General features: G+C 33.0%; 1 protein-coding gene across 1 annotated transcript in view; it reads right to left on the bottom strand.

Moving 5' to 3' along the window:
- Positions 1 to 6,090: 6,090 nt before the first annotated feature.
- LOC150099237 (STAM-binding protein-like) overlaps positions 6,091 to 15,985 on the bottom strand; it is a 77,475-nt gene continuing 67,580 nt past the window's right edge. Inside the window, exon 8 of the mRNA XM_090404290.1 lies at positions 6,091 to 9,197. Coding sequence (XP_090260416.1) covers positions 9,135 to 9,197 — 63 coding nt within the window. The 3' untranslated portion in view covers positions 6,091 to 9,134. The remainder of the gene's footprint in view (positions 9,198 to 15,985) is intronic.

Genomic DNA, 15,985 nt, shown 5'->3' with positions numbered 1-15,985 from the left:
GATTACAAGCTTTTTTTTTTCAGCGCTACGTTCCAGGAAAGAAGATTAGAACAGTATCCTTAGCTATGTCCGTCTACGTTTCTCGAGCGTAAATGGCGCTTGTATCCCCTAATGACTCATTTATAGAAATCTGAAATAACTTTTAAAATATATACCCAACACGCAACGTTCTTTTTCCTAAAAGATTTGATTTAATGCGTTATTTTGTTTCATAAACCGATGTTACTATTTTAATTTGTACAGTTAACAAATAAAGTGTTCTTTCCTCTGTCTTTGTTTTAGTTTTTAGAAATTCAAAAAAAGTACCTTTAATGATCTGAAAAACACAAATCAGCTATCGCTATGGCAATTTTTCAGATCATAATGAACACTATGCATAAACCATATGAGTGGGGAGAAGCCATTTTAAAACGACAGCCTTGAGTTTTAATTATTTGTGTATTTTCAATGGAAATTTGGATGAGGTACAGCAAATAGTGAGTGCTAAAGAATTTTAAATAAAAATCTTCGGGACGCCTGTTATTTATCCTAAAGGAATAGGTGTAGCTTCTTTAACTTCCTTTTGGAAATCGGTGGAAAGCTGAGCTCATTCAGGAATAAACCATTTTCTTCAAAATTAACCTTTTCCCCCTTTCTCTTTGGTCAGGTATCCAATGTTCTCTGATTTTAGAGATGTCTTCTTCTACTACTACTAAATGAATCAATATCCGCCTATAACTTGATCTCCAAGTCTTTTTCCCGTCTTCAAAAATCGATTTTTCTAATCTTTCCTCTCCTTTCTCTCTCTCTCTCTCTCTCTATATATATATATATATATACACATTCTCGAATGCTAACAAGTTACTAATATATAATACTTTTTAATATAGTTATGTCCCTGATGCTACACGTTCACACCCTTAATTTTTCTGTCTTTCGTTTCTGTGGTCCTAGTCTTTGATGAACTATTTCTAATTTGTCTTATCTTTGCATTGTCATCATCAGCAACTTTTTTTAAAGCCACTCCGTGTTTCCATTGAGCAGGGTAGCAGCTTTGCAACAGGTAATGAAATTTATCTCCTACCTAAAAGAAAATCACAAACATCCATGCTCATGGAAGGATTCAAATCCATAGCTTGTTGGTCAGAAAGAAAGTAGATATGATTAACAGAGACTCACCGGGGAGGCCACATACTATCTGCACCAGCTGTCATAACTGTTCTTGAATTCATGTAAACTATTTGCACACACACACACATAACATCCAAATGCAATCCATTCCAATCATACACCACTCTATAAGAGAAAAATCTACTTGTCATCCTCTTGTTGATGGCATTCTCAACTTCCACGGATGCCTTCTTGTCCTTTCCCCACCCTTCATAAAATTAAAAATTCCATCTATTGATATCCTGTATGACCCTTTCAAAAGTTTGTGTCTCAATTGTACCACCACTCTTCCTCCTATTTACCAGTGTCTAAGGTATACAAATTCTCAGTCTGTCTTCATAATCTTTTACAACTCTGATATTAGACACACACACACACTCTGCATTCTTTCCACTGTATCAGAATCACCACAGAAACAAACCAGCAGAGCAGATCTGCACACAAGTCTTATAAATAAAGAGGCAAAATAACTTCCTTACTCCATAACGACTTTTATAGAAATCTGAAATAGCTTATGTGTTAGGTTTGTTTTAGCATTCCTTTCATTCTGAGTTGTATTTGCAATCATTGCTATATGGCCCTTGAACTTCCTATCTATTAAAACTCCAAGATCTCTAGCCTGATCAGTTTCTTCAAGCATAATCCCACCAACATTGGATATCTAATCTCACCAAAGTAAATGATTGCATTTACTAACATTGAACTAACAGCCATTTTCATATAACCACAATTTCAGCCTATTCAAACCATTCTGCAAGTACTGCATATCAGCAAATAGTTGTACATCTATTAAATTCTTCCCAATGTCATTAATGTAAAGACTGAATAACAATGGAACAAGAACTGATCCTTGTGGTAAACCACTGGTTACCTTAAATCTTGTAGATGCACATCCCTCATATATAGGCTGACCATATTTCCTTGAGACAAAAACGGGACAGGGTTATGTAATATTCTGTATTCATGAAAAAGATGATAAAATAGTTTTATTACATAAACAGTGACAGAAGCCATACAAAAAATTTAGGTAGACATAAAGGGGGACTATATTTCGCCACGATTGTACTATGAATATTTCTCTGATGAAGTGATCTTACGCAGCAAATTTCGGTCTTTCAACGCCCTATCATAAAACTTCTCGCACTCCATAACACAATTTTGTCTTACAACTAACATAGCCCTCATTGTTTCAACACTTAATCTAGACATCTCCTTTGACCCTGTTCATAACAGAAAATATTCTCTCAACAGATGCTGTACGTCCTGGAAGGCAAAGAATAAACTCTACAATATTATAATTCTTGAAAGTCTGGGCGTTTTTCGCTCATTTCAGAAAAAATCTGTACCCATCTATCAGATACAGGAATGTTTCCTTTATTCCATGTATCCAACTGCCTCACAATTATAGATTTTATGAGGATCCACTGATCGAATACACGAGTTTATTCTGTTTCTGTGCATATGATGAGTTCCTCGTTCTAAGGTGTCTTCCTTAGTAACACCCACTTGAACTTCAGTGTTTCCTAAACTGCATTTCCACTTGTTGACATATTCTAAGCTGGTTTCATAGAAATTATCAACAACCTCAAAAAACAGCCTCATTAATTTCTCCTGAATCTACTAACATTTTCAGTTAATTTTTGACATCAGTAGTTACAAACACTTCACTCTTTTTGGACTTTAAATTGTTTACAAGATTTTCAATGTTCATAGCTACTTCTGCAGCTGAAATATCTTTTTCAATTAAGCAAATGTATGTTTGGAACACAAATGACAACTACAATTTCAAAAACAATTTTCGCAACATAACAGGGCATTTTTCTTGAGAAAGAAAATAAGAACGAAACCCATCAAACATGCTTAAAATTCTGTCAATTGATGGCCCCAAGGACAAAAATCTTGTATTTCCATGCCCTAACAATTTTGCATAATTGTTTCCTGCAAAGTCACAAAGTATTTGTATACTTTCACTGCAAAAAAAAAATTTTCAGTCTCAATTGATAAACAGTCGACAGCAGCAGAACAGAGGCGAAAGTGTTGCCAACACATATTTATTTTCTCTGAATAAATACTGCAGATTTGATATTTAGTATGGAACAATGCGACTCCATGGTTATATAAATTACTGATATCCATGATATTGATATATGATTATAGGTTATGAATGACTAATACTAAAGTATATTTATAATTTTTATTAAAAACAAGACAAAAGTGACATTATTAAAACGACGGGACGGCTGGGAAATATGAAAAAAAAAAAAAAAAACGGTACGTATGGGCAGCCTACTCATATACCACTTTTTGATATGTCAGTCAGACATCCTCTTATCCATGCCAATATTTCATAATCCAATCCCATAATTCTGATTTATGCAACAGTATTTGATATGCTAACCACTTGGTCAATCTATTAATAAATTATAAGAAATTATATTGTTTTCATTCTTAATTTACTTAAGCATGAGCAAACAAAAGCTTGCACATGAAATATAATTATTAGATTACTTATATATATAGAAGCAGTAAAGTTTTCCTAGTATCTTTCTTCTCATAGTTTGGATAGTGATTCTTCCTGTAATATTCTTCCATTAATGCATAAGACATCTATGCATTATAGGAAAGAACTATCCAAACTAGGTTTTGATCTTTACTGATGTCTCATGAGTAGAAGCTAGATCCATGGTGATAATAAGAACGAAGTATGGGAAGGTATCTTGCAGGATAATAAAGCAACTTAATGTAAAGCTGACAGCCTCTATATACTGAAGATCTTTCACATGCAAATTTTTTTGTTTGTTCATGTATGGGTAAAAATAAAGATAAAAAGAAATTTCTTTGCAATTTACTTTCCTTCCTTCTGGGATTTATTCCTTGAAGGGGTTGCTAATTATCAAACAGTTACAGTTTAGTGAACTCCCCCCCCCCTCCCCATATGGTTATGTCTATAATAAGAGGATACACACCTGACTCATAAAAGAAATATTTACCTCTTATTTTTTTATTTATGTTATGTGAGTCTAACTCACTAAAGGGCTGTCGGCATATAGTACATTTGCATAAGTGAGCTATGTACTGATCAGAAAGCTTTCTAGAAAGAAATCTGCAACATGGAACTCTTTCCAAAACTATTTTTGACATCCAATAAATAGCCTCTAAGTTATGAGAAATTATTAAAAGAAAATTTTGCCAGTGCTGATAAACTTTAATGACACATTAAAATTAAATTAAAAAAGTTCCTTATCTATAGTCACTTCTTGGTATAGCAAATACCATTATATAATGAAAAAGTCTAGACTTCTCATTGTTATAGTGGTACACAACTGTAAAAGAAATTCACTACAGCAAACCATCCACTATGACAAACTATTTTGTGGTCCCTACGTGTTTGCTATAGCAAGAATTAATACTGTTTCTACAAGTCAAAAATACCAATTAATGCAACTTTAGATTGTCCAGTTTATTAATTCATTGACTAACCTACTGCTTGTTTCCAATTACACACTGATTCGCCTAATGTATTGTATTGTATTCTAGAGATTTTTGTTTCTGCACATTTGATCACTTCTCATGGTTAAATAGGTTAAAATGATCTTTTAAATTATGGTGGGTACATCATAACAACATGTGGTGTTATGATGTAAAACGGTCAAATAGATAAACTCATCAAATATTGAGAGCCGCCTGTATATAAAAAATAATTTGGAAGGATATGCATATCTGATTTTAACATTTCTTCATGGAATTTTTAGCACACCTCTCCCCATATATAAGTAAAACCTCCTTATACGAACGCCTCCGATTACAAACAATTCATTTTACGAACTTTTCCATTGAAAAATAATTGTACCGATTGGCGAACGTTGTTCGTTGTATGAACACACTGATGCTCACATGAGCCGGCATTATCTCCACAGCTGTTGATCGTTCACGTCAGTTTTGGTTGACTATTGAACTCAAGAAAGAACTTATAGCTACATGGGAAAATGGAACTCGTTTTAACTAAATTTTAATTATGATAATAGGTGAAAATTTTTCATGTGGAACAGATTAATTTATTTTACATTAATTACTATGGTAAAAATAGTTTCACATTGCAAACTTTGTTATATGAACAGCCTTCTAGAACGAATTAAGTTCATAAAATGAGATTTTACTCTATATAAAATAAAAAAATGGGATCTTTCATGGAGCACTATAGGAAAATGCTGCACAAGCTATGATTACATATATAGTAAAATAATCCATTGATTTTCTTCTTCATGGATTTTATTCCAAGCTTGTTCCAGTCTCATACCATTGCTTTCTTGGTCTTCCAATTCTTCTTTTCCCATTTATAATATATTTGTATAGTATTTTTGGCAGACTGCTATTGTCCATTCGATTCAGATGTTGTAACCATTTTTGTTTATATTTACTTATGTCATTAATTGGCTTTATATTTAGGAATTGTAAAATTTATTCATTTGTTTTCTGGTATCTATCCAGCTTTTTCTGAGAATTTTCATTTCTGCTATTTGAATCTGTTTTTCATTCTTTTTTATGGCCCATGTTCCACTTCTTTATAATAAAGTTGGTTTAGATAGAACATTCTACAGTCGGATTATGGTGTGTTTCTGTATATCAGATACAAACTGAGGTTTGAGGTTTAAGATGGCATAAATATATTATTTATTATGCCATTTACTTTAACAAAATTTGATATTTTAATGTCTAATCCACTGAACTTCAATTTCATTAAAATCCATCCATTTAACAGCTACTTTAAACAAATGAATTTTGATGAAATTTGGGATTTTCACTAAAATTTATCAACATAGTTTAGGTTTGATGTTTGACAATTTAGAGCAAAGTCAGACAAGAAACATCATTTTCTGCTCTTATAAAAGCAGAAAATTCTATTCAATCTACTATCTAATCATTAAAAAATAGTACTACATATGGAGAAGTAAAGCTTTTTTTTTATTTAATACAGAGATCTTGTGAAACCAGCCAACTGAATGACTACAATAGAACTGATAATATTAACAAATAAAACATATGCCATATTCCAATATGCATTTAACTGCATAACATTTTCTACTGGTCAATGTGAATCAGTCAAAGATTCAACTTACATCAGTAAAAGGATTTTAGGTTAAAAAAAAAAAAAAAACTGTACATGGAATATGCTCTCTCTCTCTCTGGCCAGTTACTATGCATATTACAATATATTTCTGATCAGTAAAGCTATTATTACTGACTTGTTTGCTTGTATGAACACAACTATTTAACATAACTTTTATACAGAACATTTAAAGTAGATAAATATCTCACTTAATAAATTATAAAGAACAAAGTGCATACCAATATATACAGCAACACATCACACATTTACATAATGTAAAACAAACCTCCTCATAACCAAAACATTTTCAGTAGTTTCTTTAACATAAAAAAGCAAACACAACTTCTAATGGACTCTTAAAGAATTAAAAATATACTACCAAGTAAAACAAAATGTGAATATTTAAATATATAGTAGAAGTGATAAGAAATATTCAAAAGAAAGTAGGATGCTGATGAAATATATCACAAAAAGTATTTCTGACCTTACTATAAATGTTATTTCAGAGAAAAACACTAATATCAACTTAACTGAATTCTTTCTTCAAGTCGAGTAATTGAGCTTTCTCTCTTTTTTGCACTACAGATATTTTATTGCCACTCTCTCTCTCAATCTGGTAACTCAAGATAATGTAGTTGATTTTATTATTAGCAACAAAAATTAAAAATAAGAAGCAGAACATTTTAAACTTTAAAAAATAAAGTGCCACCTTACTAAAAGGATTTGTTGAAAAGTGCAATTGAAATGATACAATAAACAATCCTGAAACAAGAATTTCACAAGTTAAGCCTATATTACATTTTGCCTTTACAATTATTGATGGCATGGGAAAAAAACACCATCAATATTATCTGTATTTTTCATATAGTAAAAGATCCTTTATATTATATATTAACTTTCAAGTCTTTTCAATCAAACTGTTGCTTGAACAACAATTAAAAAGGCCACATTTTAACAAAATCTTTGTCATTATTAAATATGGTACAAAAGAGGAAATAAAGTCATCTCTAATATCTATACGTTCCCATTCTCTCTTGTATTCACATGAGAGTAAGTGGGCAGATCAAAAAGACTACAAAATATATGTCTATATATTCGTGTATTTTAAAAACCACATTGCAAAACTGTCATTAGAACCTGAGTTTAAATACATTCCCTAATATGAGCATGGCTTACAGCATACTGAACTTTAACACATAACTGCACTTATTCCATTGAAAATATATCCAAAAACATAGAAATTTTAAATACCAAGGTGAGCCCAAAATTAATCTTTTAAAAGCTACTACACAGATTTTTAGCTTAAAAATTAATACTAAATATAATACAGAATACTTATATCCACTAACTACAAAACAGTATAGAAGGTGGGGGTACAAAACAATGATGTATCCCTCACTGGAAAGACATTAAATTATTCAAATCGGCTTGATTATACAGATTTCATGTCATAAAATATTGTTTTTTCCCCTTCTACTAGAAAATTTGTCATAAGTTATATCCTACCAGTCAAAACACATTTAATAATCATGTTAAATATGAACAATTATGGAAAACAAATGCAAGAAATAAATACGATAAAAAATGATTCTCGACAATGATTGTTAGAGCAGGCAGTACATGCAGTATTCAGTAACTGTGATATGCTGGTATTTTAATTATGCTAATAATCAGAGAATGAGTGCTCTTATAGCAACTGCTAGTAAAAAAAGAAAATCAGAAAATCACAATCTAAAACTTGATATTTCAAGTAGTTAATATTTTATGAAAAATAACAAAGCAGTATAAAAACAAAAAAAATTGATAATACTGGAAAACAAGTATTTAAATCAGCAACTGTTATTCAGGTTATTATTATAAAATTAACTGAAAAAGAAATAATAATTGACTGGTAATTTAGGATGATATTTGGTTCAAGATAAATGACATTATCAAAGAATATATGTAATAAGGCAAAATATGACAATATGCCATTAGGGAGTGGTGAGATGCATTAAAAAAAAATCTTAAATTTAATATCAAGTAAACTTGAGGTTAATTTAGTGAAGTTACAGTAGAATAAGGTTAAAGTTAATGAGGTAAAAGAAAGCTGACATTTAGAGTCTTTTCACTAATTATGCCTTAATAATGACTTTTATTTGGATAAAAGCTCATCCATAATTAAAATAATGCATTTTATCTTTGCATAAATAGTTTTTATTTCATCTTACTCATGTTATTTATAATAACAAGAAATTCCCAAGCTTCTAAATAAATTATCAAATCACAGAAAAGAAATAAAATTAAAATGCATTATATATATATATTGAATAAGTAGCGTAAAGGCTATGTTATTTGCCCACTCCCTCCTTCTTCCATAGGGATTAAAAACAAGCAAAGAAAAGCCTTCATTAACCAGTATATGATGAAGATAGCTAGGCAAGCAGTCTGCTAAAAAATAATTTCAAAAGTATACATACATATATTTAGGTATCTGGTACAAATAAATTTCTAATGTATTTACACAGTTAAGCTGTTACTGCTTTAAGTGTATGCCAATGTAAAACATGTAAAAAATAAATATATATACTTTTTTTAAAGTCTGGAAAGATGCAATGACAACAATAATGTTAGATTTACAAGCAGAATTAGAATTTCACTTAAACAACAAGTTGGCAATAGTGAGTGTAAACAGTAAATATGCAAATGTGTATGTGTGTGTATATATATATATATATTCTCATCAGAAATGTCATATATTAATTTTTCTATAGTATATATATATACATAATTCTCTATTACAAATACTTCGTCACAAAATAATAAGAGGCACGTGCTCTCTCAGCCACAGGGAACTCATAAGCTGCACTGTTTGCTATTTAACTCATACAAATATTCTTCACTTCCTGAGATCTACAACAGTTACCATTGCATCATCATCCAATATTAAATGACTGCATTCCTGTGTAGAGAATAAAGAAAAAAAATTTAGAAAAACTTCTATAAAATCTTAGACAACAAAAGGAAAAAATACAATTAGTTATCAACTATTAGACAATAAACACAGCTCATGGTTTACCCCTTGATTAAATTACAAACATTTATTTAAAAAAAAAAAAAAAAAAAACTCCTTGTCAGAGGTTATCAGTTTTACTCTTTTGCTTGTTTTGTATTTTTTTTTTTTTTTTTTAAATTATACTTCCAACTATAAAAAGCTGGGAACCAGCAAAACATTAACACAACAGATAAACCAAAGTCTGCTCTTGAGACCAAACATGATTTTTCATATCACTTCTTGTCTCTGATAAATGGTGACACAAAGGACCATAAAATCATTTACAAAATCTACTTTCTTAGTTGTCTGATGATTGGATAGGTTGCCCATTCTCCAAATGAACAGTGCAGGTTTGAATCCTGCTAAAACATACAAAGACCTACAAAAAGAAGGTATGGCCATGGGCTCACCACTATCCCCCCCCCCCCAATTGCTAACTTTTATATGGAAGCTTTTGAACAACATGCTCTTGATTCCTTTACTCTGAAACCTACAGTTTGGCTTGGATACATTAACAATGTTTTCATTATTTGGCTACATGGCCACCAAAAACGTTAAACACATTCTTTAGCCACCTGAACAAAAAACATGAGCACATACAATTTTACTACTGAAATTGAAAATCGGTATTCGCTCCCTTTCCTGGATGCAAGTCTTCCCTCAGGTAGTCTATCCTTCACTGTTTACTGCAAGCATACAAGCCAATATATACATGCTAACTCATATCACCACCCTTCACAAAAAAATTGGAGTCATTAACATCCTCAAATACAGAGCTATAACAATTTGCTGTAATGAACAAGCTCTTAAACAAGAATTAAAAATTATTAGCAATACATTTATAAATAATGGCTATAGCAAAAATACTATCGATAAAAGTTCCTCGTAAAATTTCAGCTTATTATTAATCTAAAAATAATATAGATTACAGTAAAACCATAGCTATCCCATACATTAAAGGGTTATCAGAAAAAATTAATAGAATCCTACACCATTATAATCTTAATGCCACTTTTAAACCACCTAATTTTGGTGAAACAGGCCTCTCAGATCATGCTCTTGACACCCTACACCAAACTGATTGGAAAAGTACTTGTTCTTTACATCATACAAAAACCTGGTATGAACGCAAATTTAAAGAAGCCTGTGAAATTTTAATTAACCACCTTAATCTTAACAATAATGGAGGCATAAAAATCCTAAGAATTTGGATGGCACACATTCAGCCCACTTAGTTTTCCAGCAAATTTTTGGCTTTTATCAGCCACTATCCATACCACAGTTTGTTGTAATTTATATATATACTTATATAAGTAATTTGTGTATGTGTGTGTGAGTGAGTGAATATGTTGTTCTCCAGCTTAATTTAATTTTATAACCTAATAGACAGTAATATTTTTTTTTCCACCAGAGGTCAGGCCAATAGTTTTAACTATTGATCAGTAACTTTAGCATACCATGTAGATTGTAGTGCAGCTTGTTTCTTTGTATATATGTGTATACTCCAGATGATGACCTTAATGTGAAGGTCAAAACGTCAACTGTTTATTTTGGTTTATATTAAACTAAAGTTTTACTCTAACACAGTAGTTGTTTACATACTTTTCATGATGTATTCTGATCACTGTGTAAACATGAAGGAAAGAATTTTATCAATCAGTGTGAGAGCACCATTCTGCTTACTGAACCTGAAGTAACTGGAAAAGTTCCATGTTTGGTCTGCAGAGTAGGGTTTATGAATAGATATTATCCTACCGGCTGCGTGCTTTGGATTGGTGGCGCTAGTGTCACAAGTGAATGTAGCGATCATTTTGAGCTATGCTAGAAAAAGTGTTTTTAAATTAAATTATAGTGAGGCTTTTTGTCTCAAATTGTGCTGCAACTCTGCTTCAGTTGGATACAAGTGTCCTTCAGTGGTGTTATTGTTGAAACTTTGTTGTTTATATTGTGTTTTCACTACTTGTTTGTTTCACTATGTCGGCATCTAAAGATGGTGTCCATAAAGAAACGTATGTCAAGCACGGAGGACTTCCGTACAAAAGTCTAACTCTGCCTTGGATTTTTCGCAGTGGATGCATTGCGGAAACTGCTATATGTATGCACCGAAAAATGTGAAAGATCTGTAATCCGTTTGGATAAACGAGAAGAATGAAATGTTAATGTATGTGAAAAGTGTCTAGATAGATTAGAGCGATTAGGAATGGAAGCAAATGACGGGACCATAGCAGAAGAGCTTGGCAGGAGTTCGTGAAAATGAAAAGAGACCCTCATCTCCTGTAACAGGATATTAAGACTGAGTTAAATGTGCTGAATAGAGAAATTAGGACTATGGAGATTACTTTATTTTAGGTTTAAGTAAGAAAGAGACTTTGTGAATGATGAAGTAAGGAATAGTATGGAAGTGATTTGGAGTCATCAGAATGAAAGCACAAGAGGTCTAGAAGAAATGAGATGTTGTGAAAGTGAGGGAGTAGGTAAAGTAGTATTGAGGGAAAGTAATGAAACTGGGAAAGTAATGCTGAATAGTGTAGAAAATGAGGCCTTGAGTGACGTTTGTTTTGGTTTGAATGAAGTTATGAGTGGTATAATATATGGTGATTCAATGATTAAGGGTATGGAGAGCAGTATGCCTGAGGAGTGCTTGTCTGGTGCAACAAAAGTGAGAGAGAGAGAGAGAGTGACTTTAGCAATAAAAAGAGGGCATGATGCAGAAAAGATGATAGTTATGGTAGGTACAAATGACCTGAGTGGTAGTATTAATCGGGTAGCAAAATATTTAAGAACATTGTTAGATATCATGAAGAAGAAAAGTGTCAAAGAGGGGATAGTGTGTGTGCTGCCTCGTTTTGACAATTATGAGTTAAGTAGACGAACAATGATAATGAATGATATGATTGCAAGAATGTGCAAAAAAAGAGGTCTGGAATTTGTTGATGTCTGGAGTGTGTTTGAAGGCAAAAGGCAGCTGTATGCAAGAGATAGGTTGCATCTGAACATGGAAGGTCATAAGCGTTTGAAGAAGTTACTGTTTTCCGAACAAGTTGAAGTAATTGGGCAGGGAAACTAAAATTGAAAAGGGCTAAGTGTAAGAGGGAGAAACTTATGCAGTGAATGTATATTTGTTGATCTTTTTTGCAGAATAATTTGAAGAATAGAATGGATAAAAATCGGCATGGGACTACTGAAATTAGTAGAACGTATTGTATATCAGTTCTAAAGCTGGTACAAGAACTAAAGGCAATCTACAATTTTTGTATACTAATGCAAGAAGCATTCAAAATAAGAGGGGAAGAATTTTTGGCATTAGTCGGTGCAATTTCCACAAAAAGTTGTAGGCATTAGTGAAACTTGGCTGTCAGCAGAAGATGTGGTTTACTGAAATTGAATGTGATGGGTACAGTATTTTCAGGGAGGAGTACTGTTGTTGATAGCTGATAAGTTATAGCCAAAGAAAGTAGTATATCAAGAGGACAGACATGCGAATGATAGTTCATTTGTAGTGGTCTGGTGTGAAATAGTGACCAACACAACCAAATATACAGCTGGTCGCTGCTATAGGCCAGGGGATACAGGTGATATTGAATTCATGCATCAGCAAATTATTGCAATGAGTGCAGGGTTAGTGATTATTATGGGGAATTTTAATTATGGTGATATCAACTAGGAGGAGGAAATATCGCATGGCAAAAAGGAAATGGAATTCATACACCTTCTAAGAGATAATTACTTGAAACAGAAATAACTGAAGGGACTCGTGGTGTGAGAGTGTTGGATCTGGTCATAGGTTCAGAGGACATATGCATAAGTAAGGTATCCTTGTTACTAACTGGTGAGTGCGATCATGTGGTGTTTACTTGGGAGGTTGCAAAATTTGTGGATTTCTCCTTAAGAAGGGGTAGGTATACAGGGGTATATATGGAACTACAGGTTAGGTAATTATAACAAGCTTCAGAGTGAAGCTTACAGCCATCCCATGGCAGAACATATTGCAGGGGGAATGATGTTGGCAGTGCATGGAATATAATCAGCAGGTATCTGAGGAAGGCAATATCAGAATGCATTCCCATGGTCAGGAAGACAAACAAGGTAGACATTAGATGGATGAGTAGTAGCATTAGGCTTTGTAGAATTTACAAGGAGAAAGGCGATCAGTACACCCATGAGCAGTACAAGGCTCAAGCTATGAAGGTCACCAGCATTGTAAGAAAAGCTAAATCAGATTATGAGAAGACCTTAGCCAAGGAGATCAAGGGTAATCCGAAAGAGTTCTTTTGTTATGTGACAAGTAAAAGGAAGAATGACTTAGAAAAGATAATCTTAGTGGGTGCTGATGGTATTGAGGTGACCAATTCAGATGTAATAGTAGAGTTACTGAGTGATCACATTTCAAAAGTCTATCACCCAATTGAGGATATCTCCATACCTGTAGCAATAACTAATGTGAGAATTGAAGTTAATCAATCAGAGGTACTTAGTATATTGCAGAATTTAAATGCAAACACTGCTGTAGGTTTAGATGGAATATCAGCTCGGGTGTTGCATGAATGTGCAAATGAATTGTCAAAGCCTCAAAGAGTTCAAACTTAAGTTTGAATATGATAGTCTATAGGGGCCAACATGGTTTTGTTAAAGGTCAATCTTGCCTTAGCAATTTATTAATTTTTTATAATAGAATGACATCTGTGTTGGACAAGGCTACACAGTGATACTTCTGGATTTTGCGAAAGGCTTTTGACAGGATACCCCATGGAATACTGTTGTGCAAATTGGAGCAGATGGGGATGGATACTAAACTGGTGATAAGGATAAGAGAATGGCTCATTGAGAGATACCAGAAGGTAGTGTATGGAGGAGCAGAGTCCAGGTTGAGGCAGGTGACCAGTGGTGTGCCTCAGGGCTCTGTGCTTGGGCCGTTGTTGTTTAATTTGTACACAAATGATATAGGAAATGGCTGAAGGGAGATATTCAGTTGTTTGCTGATGATGCAAAGTTGGGTAGCACAACAAAAAAATTAAGCTGATGTTGAGAGTTTGCAGGATGATTTAAATAAGCTGGCAAAATGGACAAAAGGTAATGGATGCCAGTTTAATGTGGAAAAGTGTAAAGTTATGCATTTTGGGATTAAAAGATTACCAGCTGTGTACCACATTGATGGAACGGTACTCCAAGAGATTGATGAGACTGGGGACTGAGGGGGGGGGTGTTGGTGGATGGGGAGATGAAGTTCGGAGCGCACAATGCTAAGGTGTCCAAGATTGCACATAGAATTACTTGGTTATTGAAGAACACACTAACATCCAGAGATAAAGAAGTTATTATTCCCCTTTATAAGATGTTGATACTTCCACATTTGGATTACTGTGCTCAGGTCTGGTCACCTGGATTCCTTGGAGATGAGGAGGTTGTGGAGAGGGTTCAGAGGAGAGTGACTAAGTTGGTGAGTGATGTAAAAAATGCTCCCTAGATTGATAGATTGAGTGCTTGTGGATTGCAGAGAAGAAGGGATGTGATAGAAACATTTAAATTATTAAAAGAATTTTATAAGATTGATGCAGGGGAAATATTTCAGCTGTTTGATAGTGATGGAAGAACAAGAGGTGATCTCTGGAAAGTAAGGAAAAGTGTGGTTAACAAGGGTGTGAGAACTAGAATTTTTTGCTTGGTGAATGAGTGGAATGCATTGTCTGACTCGGTTTGTGAGTTCTTTGTCTGTAAATGAATTCAAGAAGAGGTATGATAGATATTGTTTTGATAGTTTGGGTCTCCTGCGATGAGTCTACTGACGCCATAATAATAATAATAATATTTAGTCATTAGCTATCTAGTCATACATTTACAACTTTCCATGAGTGGGCTTCACATTAAAAACAAACAATAATTCCCAAAAATCTTATGAAAAATCCCATCAGGGCATATTTGGAACCACAAGAAGCGCAGTATTAAAGTTCAGCTATCCAAGGACAGCAAATACAAAAAACTGTATATAGATCTTTCAAATTCCATTCTTATTTGTAAATTAACTTAGTCAATCATCTTTGACCTGATAGTATATAATAAGAAACACAATGGAGATGCAATTTCTGAAATCTAGCAAGCAATTTGACAATGTTCTATTCCCACCTCCCCCCATGTTTCAGTAACATGCTTCTCATATCTGCATATATCTTTCTACGAGTTGTTTATTCTACTTGTCTGCTTGTCAGGCTTTCTTTAGGTATCTCTCATTATTTGTATCCAAACCATTTAAACTGTGTTGAGTGAATTAATGATTTAACTTAAACTTTTTAATGTGCTACCCAAGAAAGGTTGTAAACTTAGTATTCATACCATGGGAAGACTAAAGATCAGATAATCTGGAAACCCTTCTCTACAGACCAAACAAGAAATTTTTTTTCAAGTAGCTTCAAAGCTTCTAATAATGGGATGGTGGTTTCACATCAGGTGAAGAAATTCATTTGTCACCTTAAGGCATTCACAAGTCAACAGTGGGATTTGAGCATATTTGCAAACCAACCTCTGGCTGTGGACTTGAATGATCGAAATGGGAATATAAATTCATTGATAAACTGCCATTGCATTTTCTTACTAATTTCATTTTTGCTTAAGAAAGTTTAGTTATACGGTCTTCTTTCTGATGAAATGCTTTCTTCTTCCTTTGAAAGGCTTCCTTTTTTTTTTTTTTTTTATTATAATTG

Source organism: Typopeltis vanoorti, chromosome 14 (genome assembly GCF_054136105.1).
Source record: "Typopeltis vanoorti isolate ZY-2024b chromosome 14, IOZ_Tvanoo_1.0, whole genome shotgun sequence".
Lineage (NCBI taxonomy): Eukaryota > Metazoa > Arthropoda > Arachnida > Uropygi > Thelyphonidae > Typopeltis > Typopeltis vanoorti.
The sequence above is the reverse complement of the archived record's forward strand: the minus strand, read 5'-3'. Positions and strand labels throughout refer to the sequence as shown.